This window comes from Rhinolophus ferrumequinum, chromosome 16 (assembly GCF_004115265.2).
Source record: "Rhinolophus ferrumequinum isolate MPI-CBG mRhiFer1 chromosome 16, mRhiFer1_v1.p, whole genome shotgun sequence".
Classification (NCBI taxonomy): domain Eukaryota; kingdom Metazoa; phylum Chordata; class Mammalia; order Chiroptera; family Rhinolophidae; genus Rhinolophus; species Rhinolophus ferrumequinum.
Genome location: NC_046299.1, coordinates 21,431,320 through 21,453,665, shown reverse-complemented (window position 1 = coordinate 21,453,665; position 22,346 = coordinate 21,431,320). Strand labels below are relative to the sequence as shown.

Here is a 22,346-nt window from a genome sequence, read left to right as displayed (position 1 = left end):
TCTAGATGGATTTTATTTTATTAAATGTAATATAGGTAAGGTTAAGAAGATGAGAAGAAAATATGGGTGAATACTTTTTAACCTTGGGCTTATAGTTGGTGGGGAGAGACTTCTTTCAAGGAGACCTGAAAATCAGAACTTATTTTTAAAAGTCTGATATAGCTGACCAACAAAACACTAATATTTGTATAGCAATGTTCCAAATGATGGGGTTAGTGTCTTAATAGAAAAAGAGCTCATATAAATAAAAAAAAGACCAAGACCACAAGTGTCAAAGAAAAAAGAACGTGCGATTCATGGAAGATACAAAAATGGCCAATAAACAGGTCGGTACACTAAATTTCCTAGTTTTCAGGAAAAAAGAAGCAAATTTAAATAATTTCCTCAACTACTATTAACAGAATGACAAATATTAAAAACACTGATACCCTCATATGCTGTACTTCCAATAATTTATCCTGAGGAGAAAAGCAGAACAAATACACAGAGATATATACATCGTCAAGAAGGCTATTCATTGAAATATTGTTCATAGTACTGGAAGTTGGAAATGAAGAAATGCAAGCATATTATATCTGTAAGTTATCAATTATGCACAGATTGCCAATGAAATGTTCTCGGTCACCTAGTTCAATTGCCTTGTCTTTCCCCAAGTAGATTAAGAAGAACACAGATTTAAGGCAACACAACAAAAAGTGACAATTTCAATTACAGCAAAGGACTGAAATTCAAAGTTAGGCTTCTGACAAAATACCGAACTTGGCCTCTTAACCACAGAGGATCTTAGAGCTGCACAAGGCAATGTATTAAAATGCTTACATTAAACTCAGTGAAAAAAATCAAGACCTGTGACACTAAACTCATATTCTAATAATTTACTGGTATCCAAACTATAGAAACCCTTTATTTAAAAAGTTTCCATCATAATGAGGGAAGGGAAATTTTCTGGCATCTTTCACCTGACAGTATTCGTCAGTATCCTTCCTATCCGTTGCTTCATTTGACACTTAGTTCAGGCCGGTGGCTCCAGAGGGCTCCCAATAGAGGAAAGTGCATGAGGTCTGTGAGTCCCCAGGTGCTCTAAAAGGCTGGGGTTCTTCAAATTCAGCATTCAGCTAAGCATGGTCCTTTCACATAAACTCAGTATCAGACATAATTGTTCTTACCTCCGTAACTGTAGAAAGCATCTCTTTCTCTCACTCCAATTACATTTCCCAAGATATCTACCTGTTTTATTGGATGCCCATTGTAAAAAAATATACCTGAAATTAAAAAAAAAAAAGGCAAAGTCCACATAACGTACAATTACATTTTCTGCTTCAGTCAATGTTAACTGTAGGGATGGGGGTGGCGGTGAGGGTGGGGTGGATGTAAAAAATCAGTGGCACGCTGCTTGCTGAAATTCCAGACTTAAGAAACAACCCTTGACAAATGGCAAGCACCAAGTAATCAGATGTATTTTCCTCAAGGGTCATGAGAAGGCCTGGCTTTAAGGAAGCTTGTACTAGGGCAGAAAAAAAGAAAACCAATGTTGCCCAGCTGGATCTGGCTAATCTTCTTTCCACTTGTGAAAATGAAATGTACCTCCCTGTAGAACTCTCACAAGGGGCCTGAAAACAGTCATTATGTTATAGGACCAAACACAGCACTGTATTTTGAGGGACTGGAAAAGGAAGGAGAGGAAATCACGAGAAAGGCTTCTTTGGTTTCTTCAGTGGTGCTTTTCTAGGAAACCAGTCATCATGTCTATGAATTAGCAGTAACTTTTTTTTTTTTTTAAAGAGAAGATAATTAGATTACAAACCACTACGCTTTGGGGCCAACAGATTACAACTCAAACTTTTTGAAACTCTTATTTTCAAACCTAGACGATAGATGCCAGCAGGCAGGTTCCCACCAGAGGAGAAACCTGAGAGGACGAGCCCTACTCACTTATACCCAGAGGCCTTTTTTAGACTTAGGGACCAGACAGACAGAGGGACTCCTGGAAGTGGTGAGTCCCTTATTCCTTCCCGAGGTCCCAGTGCTGTCCTGGCTCCTGCAGAGCTTTCCTTCTGTGGCCCCCCCAAAATCCTCACCTGAATTTTTTGTCTTTAGATACTTGCACTGTGTTTCTGTCACCTGCTGCCAAACAGTCCTGACTAAAATCCTCTCTAGCCTTTTTTTCTCCCTACTATGGCTGAATTCTTTACTTTCAGGAAGAGGCTATAAATTTTTAAATGGTGACTTCCTTTTTAAATAAATATATGAATTGCAAGCTGAGAATCAGTTATCACTTCAGGTACTTAAACACCTTCCCTAACCTGCTCCCATCAAGCCTGGTCACAGCCTTTCTTTCCCACACTCTCAGGGGGACCTATTGCCTGAACCCTGACACCCTTCAAACCCCCAGACTGGCCTCCACTGACAAGTCTTTTGTTTCCCCTGAGCATATAGAGGCTGGGGATGAGGTGCTGACAGCAGAGTCCCAGGAAATAGACAAGGAGGCTCTGAGCCCCAGTCAGCCAAAAATTCTAGAAGAGTAAGATATGGTTTGAAGGGGAAAAAAAGATGACAAATTTAGCCAAAAGAAGGACCCTCTACAGGCATACTTCTAAAGATACTTAGTGGATGAAATTTTAAGAGCAAGACAGTTCCAAAGGACTTCTGAGTTCTTACGACTGAAATACGGGTCTCTTGGTTACCTCCTTTGGTGAGACCCGGGGGTCTTCTGCCCGTGCCTGCATTGACAGAACACAAAGGAGAGAAGTCATCTTTAGAGGGAGATCCCTATAGGACCTTTGCAGGCAACCTTTCCCTACGTCTCTGCTTGGCAGAAGGGAAGCTTAAACCGGGAGAATGAGCCTCACCCAGGGATGTGGGCATGGACTCCGCTACTGAAGTTGTACCCCACCACCATGCCCTGACACGCTCATGTGCAGAGAAGGGCTACGGCATGGCACTGCTCTGTTCCTCCAACTTTGCTGGAGGGCCAGGTGGGGCTTAGAGTGGCCAGAACTGGCTGGTCTCTGGCTGCAGTCAGCCCTTTCTGCTTCCACAAATGCACTGTACAGATAATATCCCTTTCTATTTGTACACCGAGCAAAGTTAGAGAGAAGTGTTTTCTAGAATCTGACTGGCCTCTCCCTCCTCCAGCCCAACTATGGTCTGTTCTGGTTGCCAGGCACTTGTTTGTGTTAGAGATGGAACACTCCCCAGGGTTCCGTGTGGATAGCTGTGACCCACAGGACATTGGCAATCAGAGGCACAGCTGTGGAGCCCTTCGGACACATGGAGGGCCTTCTGCCTGGCCCCAAAATGTCTTTCCAGCTGGTGCTAGAGCCGCTATGGGATGTTCTGCTGATGAGGTCTGAAAGCTTGAGACAGTCCCAGAACTCTCTGGGTTTCCTTGGGACACCTTGGTACGTGCTGCTATGGTGGTTTTTATAGTAAAGAGCCAACACACTTTAAGGGGAAAAGAGCTAGCCAAAAGGTGTTCTGCCTGGGTTGAAGCATATGGAAAAGGCAGTGAGAAGATTATGCTAATAAAAAAGCCCATGAAGTCTTCAAGTCACCTGGAGGCCAGGCATCCAATGTTACAAACTCTGTGTCAGGCAACACTTGATAAAAATCTGAACAGGTCTTCATTTGAGGACACAACAGACTTTCTTGAAAAAGTGCAGAAAAGGGAGCTAAACTTTAATTTCATGGACTGACAATGGCTCACCTTCAAGGACAAACACAGTCACTCAGAGATGCAAAAAATCCTTCCAATCCCAAGTGACTGACAGAAAAACATCTTAAAAGCATCACAGAACAACGGAGAACAAATTTAGAAGAAAATAACAGATGGTTTGAATAGAAACACTCAGAGAAAAATCAATTGAGGAGGAAATACACTGCTTAGAAAAAATAAATTTCCCAAAGTGTATAGAAACATGAACGATACATATCAGAGGTGCAACCTCTACAAGAAGATGGCCAAAGACATGGAAAAAGAATTGGAGAGAACCATTTCCTTCTAGCAATGAAAGATTCTCTTCTATGGGAAAACAGCTCAAGAAAATTGGATGGCAGCTTTGTGGACTGAGAGAAAGCTTGGCAAGCTAAGAATAGAAAGGGACCACAACAGATACTGGCTAATGTTAAGTTTAAGTTGCAGCCTTCCCCCAGTGCACCCCCAAAGAGACCCAAAACACTTCGATGCCCTGGATCATCAGGTCCCCAGAAGGCGGAGGGTCAGCGGGAGGGCTCGGGGATCCAGGGCCGCAGGCAGGTCTGATTCAGCTTTCACAGCAGCAGAGCCCTGAACAGCCATATCTACAGCAAGACATTTACCTGTTTTCTCTCTTAAAAGCACTTTTGATTTATGTCTTTTTAGTCTAACTGCTGTTATTTAATTGATGCTACAACTGCTCTTATTGAAGTTTGATAGTATTAAAATGCTTAAGAAAATATTTTTTAAATATGTATTTGTTTAGTACAATTCTTATGAATATATTATTTCTACTTCATTGGATCCTCTCGACTTAGACAATATAAGTATTGCATTTTGATTTAAATAAAAAATGTATTTATCCCATCATTCAAGTTTGACATGACTAGAGATATTTGGAATAATAAACCATTTCCACATGCTATGAGCCATAAACAAAAAGACAAAACAAAAAAGATCCCTAAATCTCAACACCACTGACACTGTCAAACCTCATAATATTTTTTACTAGTTTAATCCTAAATTCACAGGTTAATTTAGGGGAGTTGACATGTTGCAACCATTTTGCAAGTAAATTTTGAAGCTGACTACTCAGCATAAGATAAATTTCACAGGTTAAGGGCAGTCTCCCATAAGACTGCTCTCACTTCAATCACCAACCCCAAATTTGGGGGTCCTCTGGCCACCCACACTTCTGACCAACCGGCTACAAATTTAGGGATTCCCATGACTCAGTCAGGTTTGATAATTTGCTAGAACGGTACACACAACTCAGGAAGGTGCAATATTTACAACTATGGTTTTATAATAAAGGGACAAATCAGGATTAGCCAAATGAAGAGATGCACGGGACAAGTCCAAGCACAAAGTTTCCACGTCCTCAGGACACATTGATTATGATTACCACCTGGAAAACTTATGCAAGCCTCAGTGTCCAGAGTTTTTGTTAGGGTTTCATTACATAAGCATGATTGATTGACTCACTGGCCACATGAAACTCAATCTCCAGCCCCCCTCCTTCCCAAGGAATGGGGCTGAAGTCACCTGGCTCAAAGCCCAAATTTATAATTACAGGGTTGAGCTCTCAGGCACACAACCCCAGGTTCCTAAACTACCTAGGGGCCCAGCAAGAAGCACCTCATTAGCATAAGCCCAGGTGTGGTTCAGGGGGCTACCATGAATAACAAAGACGCTCCTATCATTCTAGAAATCCAGAGATCTCCCAGGAACCAAGGACAAAGGCCAACCAAATTCTTTCTTATACATTCATTTCCTACTTTACCTTTTTTTGGTTAACTTTTTTGTTATTCTATTTGATATTCTTTGCTATTTAAACACTTCTAAATTTTATGCAATCAAAATAGAAGTTTTTTTCTTTACGGCAAACCAAACCATAACAAAAATAACACAAAAATAAAAACCTAGACCAGTGGCATTTCCCACCCCTAAAGCCCTACAGTATAATCAAAAGATCGTTATGTGGGATTATGGTTGATGTCTGCTTCAACTATGAGGTTTCATTTTAAAAACCACATCTGAAACATTATCACTAGTGATATAGCAGAGATCACCAGGACCAGCTTTCCTTGGTTTGTTGTTAATACGTCATAAAGTCCTTCACCACTGGAAGAGTTAAGGCTCTGTCACACCCGATACTTCCCTTGAGCACCTACACAAGGTCTTTAAGCAAGGCTGGCATTTGGTATGAATTAATTTCTCCCTGACGAAATGTGCTATTTAGAATACCACACTGTTGTGGAAAACAGACGAACGTGGGGGAGGATGGCTGCCTTCCAAGGAAAAAACAGACCATTTCCAACAATAATTAAGAAATAAAGGTGTGGTAAAAAATCTGTACAAAAGGTTTGAGTATAAGGTTATCCAAATATATTTGTACATAGAACTGGAAACACAAAAAACACTGTCTCATTAAAACTGCATACCTGAGATTCTTGTCTCATAGCTTGCTAGTCATTCAAAATAGCAGAGAGTTTAACCAAACTTGTCATATAGAACAGTAAATATGTGAAGATCCATCCACAGCTATGTAAATTATTTAAATCTACCCCACACTATATGTGTTAATTTTTAAGTATGAAGAGCCTATGTTTAGTGACCACTCTAATAAAAAAAAAAGTGATTTCTTCAACTTGACACTTATAAACCTTGGTTGCTCCAATTGCTATTTCTTCAGGGCCCAACTACACGCCAGGCATTGTGCTGAGCACTGGGATTACATATGTGAATAAGGCAGATGATGTCCTTCCTCTCCGGGAGTTAAAATTACTTTAATATGAATTCAAAATTTGATATGAATTCAAAACAAACAAAAACCTGTCAACGAAAAACATCCAGCCTAAGAGAAAGCTTACAAGAGTTTATTTGAGCCAAACTGACAATTGCCAGGAAGCAAAACCTCAACAGACTGAGAAAATGCTCCGTGAAATGGCAGTTTGCAGCTTATTTTATACATAGAATCAAAGGAGGAGGGTTACATGAAATCCACTGGTGATAGATTAAGGGGGTGGGAGAAAGCAAAGGGGGCAGAATCTCTGGGATTGGATAAAAGTAAATTGGAGAGACAGGTACTTCTTTCACATAGGTGGGTACAGGATAGTTAATAGTTCACAGAGATGTTAATCAAGGGACAAGAATAATAATGAGGGATTCTGTACTTTCCTGCTCTGGTCCAGGAAAAAGGGATTACTGACATTCCAACGATGTCATTTTAGGTGCAAAAAGACAATAGACAGGCCCACTTAAAGGCACAGATTAACTTTATGAAGGAAGTTTTTGGCTAAAGATGTGACTTGCTACTATGGCCCACTTAGTTATGAAATTTTTTATGCTCATGCCATCTTATGTGGTTATTTTCAGTCTACTGAGCTTGTCAGGTTTAATATGTGGCCCCTTTTCCATCCACAAACCCAACAAGAAAATCAGGTTAATCTCCATTTCTACAAAGACTCTTTATAGGTGAATCACATCCAGGACAGGTAAGTGGCACAGTTAGGAAAGGGAGCAGGGCCTGAGGATGCCTGGTCCAGTGAACTTTCCTCCAAGAACAGGCCCAAAAAAAACAACAACCGAGCATTTTAAAATATGAAAGACTTCAAACGCAGGTAAAAACATTCTTCAGTACAAAGGTTACTTCTCCAAACATCTATTGAAAAAAAGATTTAGACTGTTTTTAACTTGCAAAGAAATGAAATCATTTGAAGATCCGGGCTAGGTCATTTTCAAAGCCTGCACAAGAAAAGGCTCTACTGAAAGCCCCTAAATCCCAGCTTTGGGGGAGGTGGGGTGGCGATGCTCCACAGGTCACCACTAGGCGGACCAGCCACATACCTGGCACCTGGTGAGACTCCTTCAAGTACAGGATATCCCTAATGTAGAGTTTGGCAAAGGCTAGAAACACAGGATCCAAACCCCATAAGAGGGGAGGGGTCTCCTCTTCACACCGCCTGGATTCCGACTGCATCGGGAGGTTGGGCTGTAGTTTCCAGCAAATCCTGAAAGTCTCACATCACTCAGTCGAGAATCTAGAGACACAAAATCAGGATGCAAGGCGGTTAAAGTGGGTGAAATTGGCCTAGCCCCAAAGCTGCTCCCCGGCGGGCAACCAGAACTCTGCGAGGGGTAAAATCCCAGGGGTCCAAGACCTATCAACATGCATTGCCACGGGACTGCGGGAAAGAGGCGCTCCTCGAGGACCCCCGAGTCCTTTATGGTTCTCCACTTGAAATCTCCTCTGCCCCATGGTAGTGTTTTTCCTTCCCCTAAAGTACCAACTTCGAAACCGTTAAACAGCACCTTCTGGAAGATGTATCCATACAGGCGTACCCTTAAACTGCTTTAATGGGCGGGGTCCAGAGAGGAATAGGGGCCCTCGTAGCCAAACACATGTGGGGGGAACCTAGGGTGGGTCTGTCCGTCGCTCTGCCCTTGCACGTTCCGGTTTACTCCATGAGGCTCAGAAAAGGAGGAAAACCGGAACCAAAGACCGGCTCCAAGCCCCTCCCGCGCCGGCCCCCAGATGCCCGGAGCGCGCAGGCCCGGCCCTTCCGGCACTTGAAAGCAAGTCGCCTCTGAAGTTCCGGCGGGGGCCCGACACCGCCCCCACGGTGCGGGGCCAACCTCCATTTCTCCGCCCAGGCCTTTGCTGGCGGCCCGCGGCCCCGCCCCACTCCTCCCGCCCCACTCCTCCCGCCTCCGCGCCCCACTCCACCCTCGGCTGCGCCGCATCCCAACGAGGTCCCGCCTGCCCCTGCGCGCGGCCGCCGCCCTTGCTGTGCCTCGCTGCCGCTCCGCCCTACGCTCTTCCTGGTGGCGGCGGTTTGCCTGGTAGCTTTTTGACTCCGGCAGCACCCGGGACTCAACTTCCTCGCGGACCCCGCGGGACTCCGCGGGAGCACAGAGCCCGAATCTCTGTGACCTTGGGCGCTCGCCTTGAAATTTCTGCTGCCCAAACCCCGCCCTCCCTCCATGTCACCCTTTCATTCCACCTCCAGTTTAGTAGTAGGATCCTGAACCAGGACCTTCAAGATTGGGACTGGTTCGGACACCCCCCCCCCCTTTTTTTTTTTTTTTGGTTCCTGCTATATTACATAAAATAAAGTAATACCCAAAGCAGGATTACCCTGTAGCATATTGTAAATGTATTTACACTGATAAATGATCCAACACATACATTGGGACGACAGTCTCGCTTGGAGATGTCAGTAGCTAAATTTGAGACCATTAATGAGTGAATGTGAGGTTCTCTTTGTCTAGACTATAGAATGTGGTGCATTTAAGAATTTTGAAAAACTGGCATTTTGGTAAATTACGGCCACCTTGATGGTGCTTGTTCCCAGTAGTCTTAATTTAAAATGAGAAAAGCTAGCCACATTCCACTTTCATAAATAAATAAATAAGCTACATCATGGCATTACTCAAGATGGCAAGAGTTTTTCCTAATTTATGGGGACTCTAAAATGGCAGGAGTACAGGTCACTCTGGCAGTCCATTCCCGGAGGTGGTAGGTGGTGGCCAAAGAGATAATTGCTAAACTATTTAGCAGAGAAGGAACTTCAAGCAACTGGAATGGAAAATGTGTGGTATTAGAACGATGGCATTTAATTACATCCCTGGCCACTGAAGAAGCTGAAAAACAGAGTCCTTGGCAAAATACAGCATTGCTCAGATTCTACTGCAATGAACAGCTGGGTCTGTGGAATTGAAGGTTTCATGAAGAGAAGACACCCTTCCTAGTAGGGAGAGGCTCTCTTTGAAGAAGCATACCCAGGAGGATATCTAGTAGGACATTGCTTCCTGCTGACCTTGTCAGATGGGGAGAGACAGGTTGGGTGACATTTTCTTGACTGCACACATCAGCTCCAGGGTGGAACCCAAGAAGAAAATCACTGCTGGGTGTACTCAGAGCCTGAGAAGATTTCCGGAATAACTCATGGCTCTCAGGGGTACAGTGCTAGAAACAAGGGCCCTTGGGGACTAAGCTTACTGCCAGCCTTGGGGAGAGGCACACTCTGGGTGGGGGACGAGCAGAGTGAACTACCCCTAAGTCATCTTTTATAAGGAAGGCAGGGGGCCTTGGAGCCTAGGGGTGCTCCTTTTGATCGGAACTCAAAACACGAAGGAGTCATCGGTTGCACCTGAAGGTGAGATGTGGAACAGAATTTCCAGACTACAGAAGCATCAAGAAGAGTTTGGGGGATCTTCTTCCCTGCCATCTCTATCAGGATAGATTCCAGGTTCCCCAAGCCACTGCTGAGGGGTGGACAAAGGGACTCCTGAAACCATGAACACTGGAAGGCTCTTCAGCTTGGGATTTCACAATACTGCAAAGCAGGCATTTCAAAACCCAATAGTAAACACTCAATGCCAGGAAACTTTCCAATGGTTTCTCAGTGTGAAATAACGTTGTTTTGCAAACACTTTTGACAGACTAGACCATCCTTTCTATAAAGTTAAGATTTTAGCAAGTTCATCTGGAAAATGAGGGGATCAAATTGTATATCTCCAGCCTCAAATCTTTAAACTATCTCACCTTAACCATTTCTGACATTTTACAGGTAGAATGGTGTTTGTCCACTTGCAAGGTGGGTTTGGTTTTCTGTTTAAAGTTTATAATAAAGAGAGCTTATCAACATTCTTATTCTAAGGTTATAACCCTGGGGGCCATCTTCAGTCACTCAGCATACTTTGAACACTCTCTGTGTGCTATGGGGGAGCACTAAGAATTTTTATTTCACTGGAGCATAAAGAGTAATGCATGTGATATATTAAGTATAATATATTGTAATATATTAAATAACAAAATATGAGGCTAAATTGTGGTTAAATACAGAAAGTGTGGCCTGGATGATAACTACTGTATGGGTTATAGAAGGTAAACGGGGACAGGGGCTCATGAATTAGGATAACACATGTACCTCTGGAATAAGGTAAGCACTCAGTACATACAGCATAAGCTATTATTATTCACTATGGAGGTGGGACTTAAGCTGGGTTTTGAGACTATGGAGAAGCTGTTCATTCATTTATCCATAAAACATGTTTGTCAAGCACTATAACCTGACACTGAGACTAAGAAGGAGACAAGACAGATAGGGGTACAGCCCTCATGGAGCTTCCATTCTGTTGTGTGGGAAGGGAAAGGACAGTAAACAAATAAGTGAATAAAGTAAGTACAGACTGTTATCAGTGTTTTCAAGCAAAAAAAAAGTATATTATGAGTATATTATCATCACTCATAACAGGGTGTGGGATTTACTTTATATAGACCGACTTTCCCTGAATCAGATAAAGTGACATTCAGACTGAGACCTTAAGGACGAGAAGGAGCCAGCCATGCATGAAAAATGCTAAGGAAAGAGCATTCCAGGCAGCAGTCAGGGTAAGAGTGAAGGTCTGGAGGCAAGAAAGTATTTCCCTGTTCAAGAAACAGAGAGAGTGTGAGGGAGAGTGGTTTCCTATGCAGTTGGGAGAAATAAGCAGAAGGCAGATCCCAAAGGACCTTGTAGGCCATGATAGGTTGGGATTTTATTCTCAGTCTCCTGATATAAAAAGAGGGGGAGGCAGGCCTGGTGGCTCAGGCGGTTGGAGCTCTGTGCTCCTAACTCCGAAGGCTGCCGGTTCGATTCCCACATGGGCCAGTGGGCTCTCAACCACAAGGTTGCCGGTTCACCTCCCACAAGGGATGGTGGGCTCCGCCCCCTGCAACTAGGGCAACTGGACCTGGAGCTGAGCTGCGTTCTCCACAACTAAGACTGAAAGGACAACAACTTGAAGCTGAACGGTGCCCACCACAACTAAGATTGAAAGGACAACAACTTGACTTGGAAAAAAGTCCTGGAAGTGCACACTGTTCCCCAATAAAGTCCTGTTCCCCTTCCCCAATAAAATCTTAAAACAAAAAAAGAGGGGGATAATATTGTGTTGGTGTGGGAGCAGGGCAAAGGCAGCAGGATGAGTGATAAAAGTGAACTGGAATCTTAAGATGCCTGACCATAGAGCTTGGGAGGACTATGGGTGGAGCCCTTGTTAACTCTCTAGTCTTGACTTCCGGTTGAACTTCGTGGTAACTTCTGGGGCAGGGATGCGAATAAAGGGGGAACCCATCTTGGTCTTAGCCCCGTTTTTTTTCATGTGTGTGGCCCGTTGGGACGGGCTGGCGAGTGTGCGTATACACATTCCTTGGTGGCTTTGTTTCTTTTTCTTTTCCCGAATAAACTGTTCTTTTGGAGGATTACCTGGAGAATTATTTGTCCAGTTGGCAATGAGCAAGACATGGTTGTGGGCAAGCCAATATAGCAGCCTGGCTGGAGAGGGTAGCTGCCGGGGAAACTGACTGGAGACCAAGATTTTAACTAGATTTGGAAGGGCTTGACTTAGCTTCTGTTTTTACCTCCTGTAAGCAATAGGGTATTGTTGATTATTGGTCAGAGGAATGATTTAATGAATTTTTAAAAAATTCAGGCATACCTGTCACATCTAACATACTATGGTAGAAATAAAAAAAATTGTAAGAAGACTTCTCTACTCAATTTAATGAATCCATTCTAAAAATTGTGCCTTAAGGATGTTCACCAAATGATGGTGAAAAAACTAGAGTAAGAAGATATTGCTGGGCCAATTGCAGTAGGCCTCGCCTGTATCACTTCTCCTCCTGCCTCCTCAGCAGTCTTGCCCAATCCCTGCAATGTCACCCTCTCCCTCTTTCTGGCTTCCTTTTGGCATATAAGCGTGCTCTTCCCTCTCTTTAAGTGTCATCCAACTTTGAGAAAACAGCCTCTCTGAAGATTCCAGCCCAGCTCTTCTAACTACTGCCTTCTTGCTCTCTTGCTCTCTGTTCAAAGCTAAATTTCTTGGAAGAGTCATATGCATTTGCTATCCACACTTCCCCATCTCTAATTCAATCTACTGTAATTTGGCTTGCCTTAACTTTCAACTAACCCCATCCCAGTCAACCACTGTTACCAAACTCATGGGATTCACTGCTTGGGGTATTCCATTCAAGAATAAGACATGGTTGTCATTAGATAGGTTTTCTTCTTTTTCCCCCCCAGCAAGTAAAAGAGATGGAATTCACATCCAAAGCTCTGTGTTCCTGAAGGGAGGCTCAGCCATTGCTTATATACACTATTTGGTTAATTACCTATTGACTTCTTCTTTGCAGTTGGCTACAATGGGTTGGGTTCCTGTCAAACTCATCCTGTTTACAACTGTGTCTGCGAAATACTGTACTATGTTTTAACATTTAGCAAGAATAGCATTTATTAAAAACTGCCCAAACCTTGAGACCCTTGTGCCCATCTCACAACTTCACTAAAACTTCTCTCCTAAGGTTAACAATTACATTCAAATTCTCAAACACAATGGACTTTCCTTATCACTCTTCATCTTTATTTCTGATTTTCTAGCATTTGATGTTATTCTGATCATATTCTCCCCCTACGCCCCCTTGGCTTCCTAATATCCCTTTTGGTTTCCCTTCTACTTCTCTGTTTCTTCCTGCTCAGTGTCCTCTTCTTCTGTTTATCTCCTACATGTTGATTTTCCCCAAGGCCCAATCTCCTATCCACTTCCTCTCATCCTATGTACTCTCTCTTGTAGCCTCATTCAAACCTATGGCTTCAACCGAACCAATATCCCTGTGACTCTCACCTGTTCACATCTAGCCCAGAACTCTCTTCTAACTCCACATTTCCAACTGGACTCTCCTCAAACTAAACCTCTTTCCCCACAGTTTTGCCCCTCTCTTCCTTATCAAATGAGTGTCATCACCACCCACCAATTGTCTAAGTCAGAAAACCAGAAGGTTTCATGGACACCTCTTTCATCCTTAGATGCAATTAATAAAGAAGCCCTGTCAATTCTGCTCCCTAAATATGTTTTCTTAATTTAGTCCCTCCTCCCTGCTCCTGTTGCCTTTTATCATTTATTGCCTGAATTACTTCTACTACCTTCCAACTACTCCTTCTACCTCTAGCCTGACCTCTCTTCAACTAATAATCTATGCTGCTGCCAGGATGATCCTCATAAAATGCAAATTAGACAATGTTACTCCCTAGTCTAATATCTTTCAATGGCTTTACGTTGTCTGCAAAATAAAGTTCAAAGTTTTTAGCATTTCATACCAGGTTCCTTATGGCTTCACCACAACCCACCTCTTGCCTTCTCTAATGTTAAATATTTTCAATGTAACATTTAAATTACTCTGTTAGCTTTGTGGAAAAATTTCAGACTTATAATCTAAAGATTACAATGTGCATCTTAATTTATCACAATCTATTTCAGATTAATACTAATTTAACTCTATAGAAAAATATAGAAACTTTGTTTCAATATATCTCTATTGTTTTCTCCCTTCTCTGTGCTATTATTGTCATATACATTACATTTATATATGCTATAAATCCAACAAGATAATGCTATAATTATTTATTTATACAGTCATATGTCTTTTAAAGAAGGTAAGAAATGAGAAAAAGATAACCATAGTCTTTTACATTAGCCCATATAATTACCATCTCTGGTGCTCTTCATTTCTCCCTGTAGGTACAGGTGCTCCAAATTGGATGAGCCCCATGGACTTTGGCAGAGGGACTGATGGTACTCATGGCCGGCCCTGCCCTGACAGAACATCTATATTGGCCAACCTGGGGCTGGGGGTCGGGAGTGGGGACTGAGAACAGCCCAGGCCAGAATGCCACAGACTCCCATTGTCTTACCTGACCTTCAGCTGTTTCTCAGGCATAGATGCTTTTCAGATTATGTGCCTTTAATGTACGTATTCTCAGTGCTGAAATGGTTGTTTGGGTCAATTTTTGTCCAGATTTATGGTTGCATTTAGGGGAGTTTATTTGCTGATCTTCTCAACCAGCTCGGGCTGGAAGTCCCTGATGGTAGAGCTTGTAGTTAACAGTACGTCCGTTGGGTCAGGCAGAATGAGGTAGCTCAAGAATTAAAGGTGAAGGACTAAATCATAGAGCAAGGTCAGAAACGACCTAGCTGAAGAAAGCAGTTACTTACCGCCCATCCTGCCTCATGGACTATTAAGATCCCTAAGTCAGCATAAAGCACGGTGTGAACCAGAGTGCAAGTCACTGGAGCACTTTCTAGAGTGAGAACCAGAAATGACTTTAAGAGATAGCCGAGGGTGAGACACCCTCTAGGTTCTTACATTTAAACCAAGGAACTTCTCCTTCCTGCCCAAATGGTCTGATTTGCCCAAAAGGGATCCAGAGATGAGGGTGATGACCTTTGCAAAAACGAAGAGAGCAGGAAGTAATGGGCTGGAGAGCAAAGAACGACTTTTTCATAAGGAACATTTGTGTCCCACGAGCCTGGATTAAGAAAGAATTTTGCATTTTGTATTTTAAAAGTCTAGATCTGGAAAACAGCAGAATGGTGGTTACCAGGGACTTGGGGAGAGAAGAAAATGGGGAGTTAGTGTTTGATGGGTACAGAATTTCAGTTTGTTTTTTTTTAATAGGTTTCTGTGCTTTTTTTTGGGGGGGGGAGAAGGGGAACAGGACTTTATTGGGGAACAGTGTGTACTTCCAGGCCTGTTTTCCAAGTCAAGTTGTTGTCCTTTCAATCTTAGTTGTGGAGGGTGCCGTTCAGCTTCAAGTTGTTGTCCTTTCAGTCTTAGTTGTGTTGGGTGCAGCTCAGCTCCAGGTAGAATTTCAGTTTTGTAAGATGAAAAAGTTATGGAGATGGATGGTGGTGATGACTGTACAACAATATGAATGTACTCAATACCATCGAACGGCACACTTAAAAATGATTAAGCTAGTAAATTTTATGTTATATGTATTTTACCATGATAAAATTTTTTTTTTTTTTAAAGAGTTGTATCTCAGGGCACTGCTGGGCACTGCTTGTGGGACTTATGTGACAGTCACCTGTACACCACTATGCCTGGTCATTTAAGACACAAATCTGCACAGTGTGTTGCCAAGAAGGAGATTCCTGTGCTTACTGGGTAGTTTATGAGATGGATGGACCATTTTGAGTTGGACTCATGCTCACAATGAGCTGAATGGACACAATCATACCTTGGTTCTTCACCTCAAGTCTTGGATGCACACCCACTCTTCTGAGAAAGTCCCAGAGAGTTGCTATGACAGACGTAACTTAGAGGGGCAGAGCTGGTAACACAACTGCTTGCCTAGAGGCCACCAGTTACCAGTGAGAACACCAGCTGGAAAATAAACTGTGTCTTGTTCTTATGTTTCTATTTTTATTATAATGATGCCACAAAAACTGTAAGGCACTTGGAGCTAAGGATTAAGTTTTGGAGAAATGGGATTAATAGTCATAATAACAGGCCAGGATAAAAGGATTAATAAAAATGTCAAAAAGAAATGAGAACTTTTTTTTCATGCAGGACCTTTATAAGAGCTTATAATCTTGATCAAATAAATTGTGTACAGACACACATACAATTTAAAACTAATTAAAAATTATGGTGTGTTTTCTAATTTTTAAATGTTGAGTATATATTAGTCATTTAGTAACAAAAGTCATTTTAAAATTAGCATCTTTTGAATTTCATGAATGTAATGAACGAAAGAAGTCAGACACATAATAGAGTACATACTGCATAATTCTATTTACAAAAAACACAAAAGTAGACAAAACTATTCTATGGTGTTAGGATAGTGGTTACCCTTTAGTTGGGGGTGGTGACTGAGGATAGGGAGCATAAAGGGGCTTCTGAAGATACATTTAATATTTCTTGATCTGTATCTATATTGTATTTCAATAAAGTATTTTTTCAAGTTTTCATTCTCTGTGTTTGAATTAGTTACATTTAAAGTTGAGAGGAATTAGAAAGTAAAAAATTATAAAACCCTTTATTTTGTGTTATTGTCACTTGCATAGAAAAAATAGACCATTTTAAATGTTAATATAATTCAAGAGATGAGATATAGTATCATCCTGCATTTATTTGACATGTGCCTATCGGCTCAAGTAGCCATGGCATTTCATAAGCATTAGAATAAAGCTGGCCAACTGAATAGAATTTTGTTTCTCTTATCAGGTTGTAATTTTTCCCAGGGCTACTTTCAATCAAGGAAAAATTGAACTCCCCAATGATATCAAAGGCAGCGTATCACAGAGGTTAATTAACGAGTCACCCAGAGAAGATTGAACAGCCATTGTGCTGACACTTTCAAGAGCTAATCGGTTCTGACGATGTAATTTGCAGTAATGCTGGATGGGTGACAGCTGCCGTGGGCTCTGATGATTAAAATGTGAAGCATGGGGTGGGGGATGAGTGCTTTCAAATGGAGAGAGACTTTTATAGAGCCAAGTGAATTCAACCTGGTCATGCTGGTTACTCTACCTGGAAAGCCTGCTCCTCTCTTCCTTATTTATACAGATTTTACCAGGCCCAACACAATCACAATTCCAAGCTTACTTCATCTGCTCTAGTCAACACTGATGGTCCCTTACCTGAACTCCTGTAAAACTTACAGTCAGCACTAAACACTTTAGCACTGATTACTTGAATGTGTATGTGTGGTTTTTTAAAGATTTTATTGGGGAAGGGGAACAGGACTTTTTGGGGGAACAGAGTGTACTTCCAGGTCTTTTACCAAGTCAAGTTGTTGTCCTTTCAATCTTAGTTGTGGAGGGTGCAGCTCAGCTCCAGGTCCAATTACCGTTGTTAGTTGCAGAGGGCACAGCCCACCATCCCTTGCGGGAGTCGAGGAGTTGAACTGGCAACCTTGTGATTGAGAGCCCACTGGCTCATGTGGGAATTGAACTGGTAGCCTTCAGCTTTAGGAGCATGGAGCTTTAACGGCCTGAGCCACCGGGCCGGCCCCTGTATCATGTTCTTGATGATAAGTTACTTAAGGACATAATTTTTTTCTGTATCTCCCTCAGCATGGAACATAATGGTGGGCACAAAAATTGAATTAAAAATAATTGGGGCAAAATGTTGATAATTGTCCAAGTAGAGAGATGGTTACGTGTGGGTTTATTCTACTAATTTTTCTACTGTTGTGTGTTTGAAAATTCTCTTGATAGCAGGGTTGGCAGATTTAGCAAATAAAGATGCAGGATGCCCAAATAAATGTGAATTTCAGACAAACAATAAATAATTTCTTATTATTAATAACTCATTCTATTTTATTATATTACTTATGATATTTCATACTATTTAATTTATTAATGTAACAATATATTACAACAATATTATTCATATAAACTATTTCATTATAACATATTGAGATTATGCTTTTATATTATTATTTTATTACATGTTATCCTGGGACATAGTTATACTAAAAAGTTATTATTTATCTGAAATGCAAATTTAACTGGGTGTCCTGTATTTTATCTGACAACATGATTTGCTAGAAACTTAAAAATATAATTGGTGATTAATCAATAGACTAAAAGAAAGAGGATGGTAGAAACAGTGCAGTGTCTCTTAGAGTGTGATCTGGTGTCACTTGCATTGGAGTGCCCTAGGGAGCCCGTTAAAAAGGCAGCTAGCTCCCTATGGTGCCCTACACTCACCCTAGAGGTGCCAAGTCAGAATTTCTGCAGGTGGGACTCTGCATCTGCAATAAGATCCCCAGGTCATTCCGGTACTATTGCTAGCTGCCCTGATGTCTATGGTATTTCTAGTTTTCCTGATATGATCTTTTATTACCTTGTAGTGACCTTATTGGAGCAACTTCTACTGTTTTTATATCAAGGATCTGACTTAAGAGATATTAATATTCTTGTTCCATGACTCACCCACTAAAGAGTACAAGTCAAATACTGTCACAAATATTCTAGTAGCCTTTTGTAGTTAAGTTACTCTTTGGATATTCATCCAATGGTCCAGCATCTTAACTATGATGTATATTCTACCAACAAATATTCATTATTATTGAGAAAATTGTAGTTGGCCAATTTGCAGCTCTCTTTAGTATTTTAGGGCCAGGGCTTCTTGGGTAACCAAACATCCTGGTTTGCCTGGGACTGTTCTGATTTTAGCACTGATATTCCCACCTTCTGGGCTATCCCTCATTCCTGGTTGTCCCTGATCTTCCTATCTGTAATAGATGTCATGGTATGCCACCCAGATCCCCATTTCAGGACAAGTGCTGGCACAGTTGAGACCCTACTCAGGGAACTATCTCACTCAAAATTACACTCTGCCCGCAGGAGCAGTGACCTATTGATGCAACTCCACATCTCAATTCAGGACATCTCTGATTAGCCATCTTAGCTGCAGAGCTCCCTGTAGGATCAGCTGACAACTTTGTTACACATGTCCTGCAATTCAACTTCTCCCTTTATCCAATCCTGCTTCCTTCACTCCCTCCCAGGAGTAGCCCCTGAAAGCCCTCCCCAATATACCCCTACAGGCAAATCTCAAAGTCTAAGAGCCTGGAGGAACCGAACCTCCAATGGTTGGTACAAGAGTGGTGTGGTCCTAGAAAGCAGATTCTAAAACAAGGTTTTGGAGCAGAGTCATTTGCTGGTCATAAGAACCCCTCAATAATGGTACGTGGAGCCCCTGATGAGGTAGCAGTGCAATTGCAAAGCTTTCAGCAGTAGTGAACTGGGATGGGATGCCAGTTCACTGGAAGGGAATGAGTCGGAGGGTGTAGTGTCCTGGGCATGTGGAGGTGCAGGGAAAGTAGTAATTTAAGGACAATGGAATGGGATGGCTGTCACTAGAGAGAGACAAGAAAGACTGAGAGTGATTAATCACCAATTCAAGAGACCAGACTTCCTGAGGTTGAGGCTCAGAACTTAAATTATAAGGTAGCAGAGCTCCAGTGAAAACAGAATTGTCAATCCTAGCAAGTCAGCTATGTAAAGGTCAAAGGCTTAATTGGGAAGGAATGAGATCTTGAGATAAAGGATGACGACATATGGGTCGATGTCCTTGTAAATCTCAATTCCTCAGATTTCCTCTGAATCCTATGGGCTGCAAAAGGGGCCCACTCTCCAGGTTCAAAACAAGCTCTCTCCACGTTTGAAGTTGATACAGAGATTTTTTTTGCCTTGCAAGAAAACACCTCCTTCCTTCCAAGGATCTTAACCCACCCCACCGCCCCCGCTGCCTACTCCAAACAAATAACTAGGGTTAATTCACAACAGAAGTGATGGCCCTGCTAAGGGAGAAAAGAGACTATACCTTAAATGAACTGTACTGGCAGAAACTGCAAACGTATATGTATGTCTAACTATTACATTGTTTTGTACACCTGAAACTAAAAAAAAAAAAGAGTATATATAGATCCTGAGTATGCATGGTCAAAGTGGGGGAAGGTATAAAATTGGAGAAGGAAAAATTCACTGATAAGAGAGCATTCTCCCATAATATAGGAGTTCACCCTGGCAAGGGCTCCAGGAAACGGTGCGATCACACTGCTAGGATGGCTCTTGGAAGCTTGGAGAAAACATCACATCAAATTGGTCTGCTATATCAATTAACCACACTAGGTGAGCAGGAGTTGCCAGTACATTGAAGGCCTTGGTAAGACAATTGTGCTTCAGAGTGTGGGGGTGAAACCCTACAAAGATTCAGGGCTCAGCTACATCAGTGAAATTTTTAGGTGTGCAAAGGTTGGGCTATACTGGGACATCCCCTCCAAAATAAAGGTCAAATGGTTGCATTTCATGCCTTCCCTTACTAAGAAGGAAGCACAATGTTTGGTAGTCTCTTTGGGTTCTGCAAGCAGTGTTTTCCACATTCATGAAAACTTCTTCAGCCCTTTTACTAACAGCTGAAAACATTTTTAGCATTGACTGGGGCTTTGAAACAAGTCCCGGATGCGGTGTTGCCAATTCTGTCACTTGGGCCTTTCTAGCCAGAAGACCTGTGCGTTTGAAATTGTTTGCATTGCCATGTAAACTCCCATCCATTACTTCCTTAAAGTCTTCAGTGAAGAGGTACCTCTCACTATGGATGCAAGAGGCAATGGAGTTTCATGTCTAGACTCCTGTGCTACAAAACAGACTTTAATATGGAAATGTAAAGCCTTGTGGCAACAGAGAACCTAAGTACCCTGAAAATTTTCAGAAAACCAAGGAAATTGAGCCAAAGATGGAATGCGCAGGGAAGCCCCAGCTGATAACTGGGTGGCACATCTAATTCATCATTATACAAATTATGAAGGTGGAGAGGAGCTGTTAAAAATGAGCCTAATGAGTTAAAAGAGACTATAAAATGTTAATGCTTTCCACAGTTGTTCTTGAACAATTTGCATAGAAAATATAAAGGTCTTGATGAAGCTTTAACCCGTGTTTCCCAAGTAGCCCAAAAAGGGGGTAAAATTGGGATCCCGATATAAAATCATGTCTCTGTGGCTCTTCCCCCAGATACAAAGTGGCATCATCACCATTTCCCATCTATGACTCTGCTCCAGCTCCCCAGGAAGCTGTGGCGGAGGCTGCGCGCCTGGGCCCAAAGTGCCCGATTTCTTCTGCAGATGCCGTTGCTGCCCCAAGGGCAGGGAAGCCACTGAGGAGGCTGCCAGCCCCATGCTGTGCTGCAGCTGCTGTCCTTTGGGCTTTCAGAACCCCACAGAGAGCCCAGTCAAACTGCTTTCATGGCCTTGACCTCCCTCTATCACAGACTTTCCCCAGGAAAGGAGCTAGACTGGTGGACAATGTGGGTAACCCCCACTCATTTGTTCTCAGCAGCCGCACAGCTAGTGATTTGCTACCCAGAAGAGATACTTTTTAAACACTTTTCCACACGATATTATTTTTAGTAATAATCATGAAACAAAATTAATAATGATGGTGGCCAGAAGAGAAATGCAACAGTGAAAGTTTTCTTTTTTAAAACTTTGTATGAATAATTATGCTGGTAAATAAATAAGAAAGAAAAAAGAAGGAAAGATTACAGTACAAAAAAAGGAAAAAATAAGATTACTTTCAATTCCATGGATGTATTTTTCCTCAACATTATATTATAAATTTTTCAAACATAAAGTTGAAGAAATGTTAGTGAACACTTATATGCCCAGCATCTTGATTTTACCAGTAATATTTTGCTGTATTTACTTTGTTACCCATCTAGCCACTCCTCTATCCATCTATTAATCTTATTTTTTTAGTATTTCAATAAACTTTAAAATAGTGTTAGATTTACAGAAAAGTTGCAAAGGTGATACAGTGTTCCCCCACATACCCTGCACCCACTTTCCCCTATTATAACATATTATATTATGTGGTACATTAGTCACAACTAATGAAACCATATTGATATATTTTTATTAACTAGACTTTATACTTTATTCAGATTTCCTTAGTTTTTTCCTAACATTCTTTTCCTGTTCCAGGATCCCATCCAGGATATCACATTACATTTAGTTGTCTTGTCTCCTTAGGCTCCCCTGAGCTATAACAGCTTCTCAGTTTCCTTGTTTTTGATGACTTTGACAGTTTTGAGGAGTACTGGTCAGGTATTTTATAGAATGTCTCTCAATTTGGATTCATCTGTTGTCTTTCTCATGGTTATCCCGCTATTATAGGTTTTTGCAAAAAAGACCACAGAAATTAAGTGCCATTCTCAACTAGTTCTATTTTAGTAATGAGTAAAACATTTCAAGACTTAACTTCTGTAAATTGGCTAATGACTTCATAGAAACAGATCTTTGCTCCTTCATATTCA

At 41.8% G+C, this 22,346-nt stretch overlaps 1 protein-coding gene across 4 annotated transcripts in view; it reads right to left on the bottom strand.

Annotated features, from left to right (window-relative positions):
• The window catches only part of STN1 (STN1 subunit of CST complex), a 38,049-nt gene extending 29,498 nt beyond the window's left edge, over positions 1-8,551 (bottom strand). The window contains exons 1-3 of one of the 4 annotated variants that reach the window (XM_033131120.1): positions 8,424-8,551; positions 7,544-7,737; positions 1,167-1,262 (exon numbers count right to left, since the gene is read on the bottom strand). In XM_033131120.1, coding sequence (XP_032987011.1) covers positions 1,167-1,262; positions 7,544-7,676 — 229 coding nt within the window. In that variant the 5' untranslated portion in view covers positions 7,677-7,737; positions 8,424-8,551. Of the gene's footprint in view, positions 1-1,166; positions 1,263-7,543; positions 7,738-8,008; positions 8,273-8,423 lie in introns of those variants that run through there. The other 3 variants (XM_033131118.1, XM_033131117.1, XM_033131121.1) reach the window with 3 other exon arrangements.
• Positions 8,552-22,346: the final 13,795 nt, after the last annotated feature.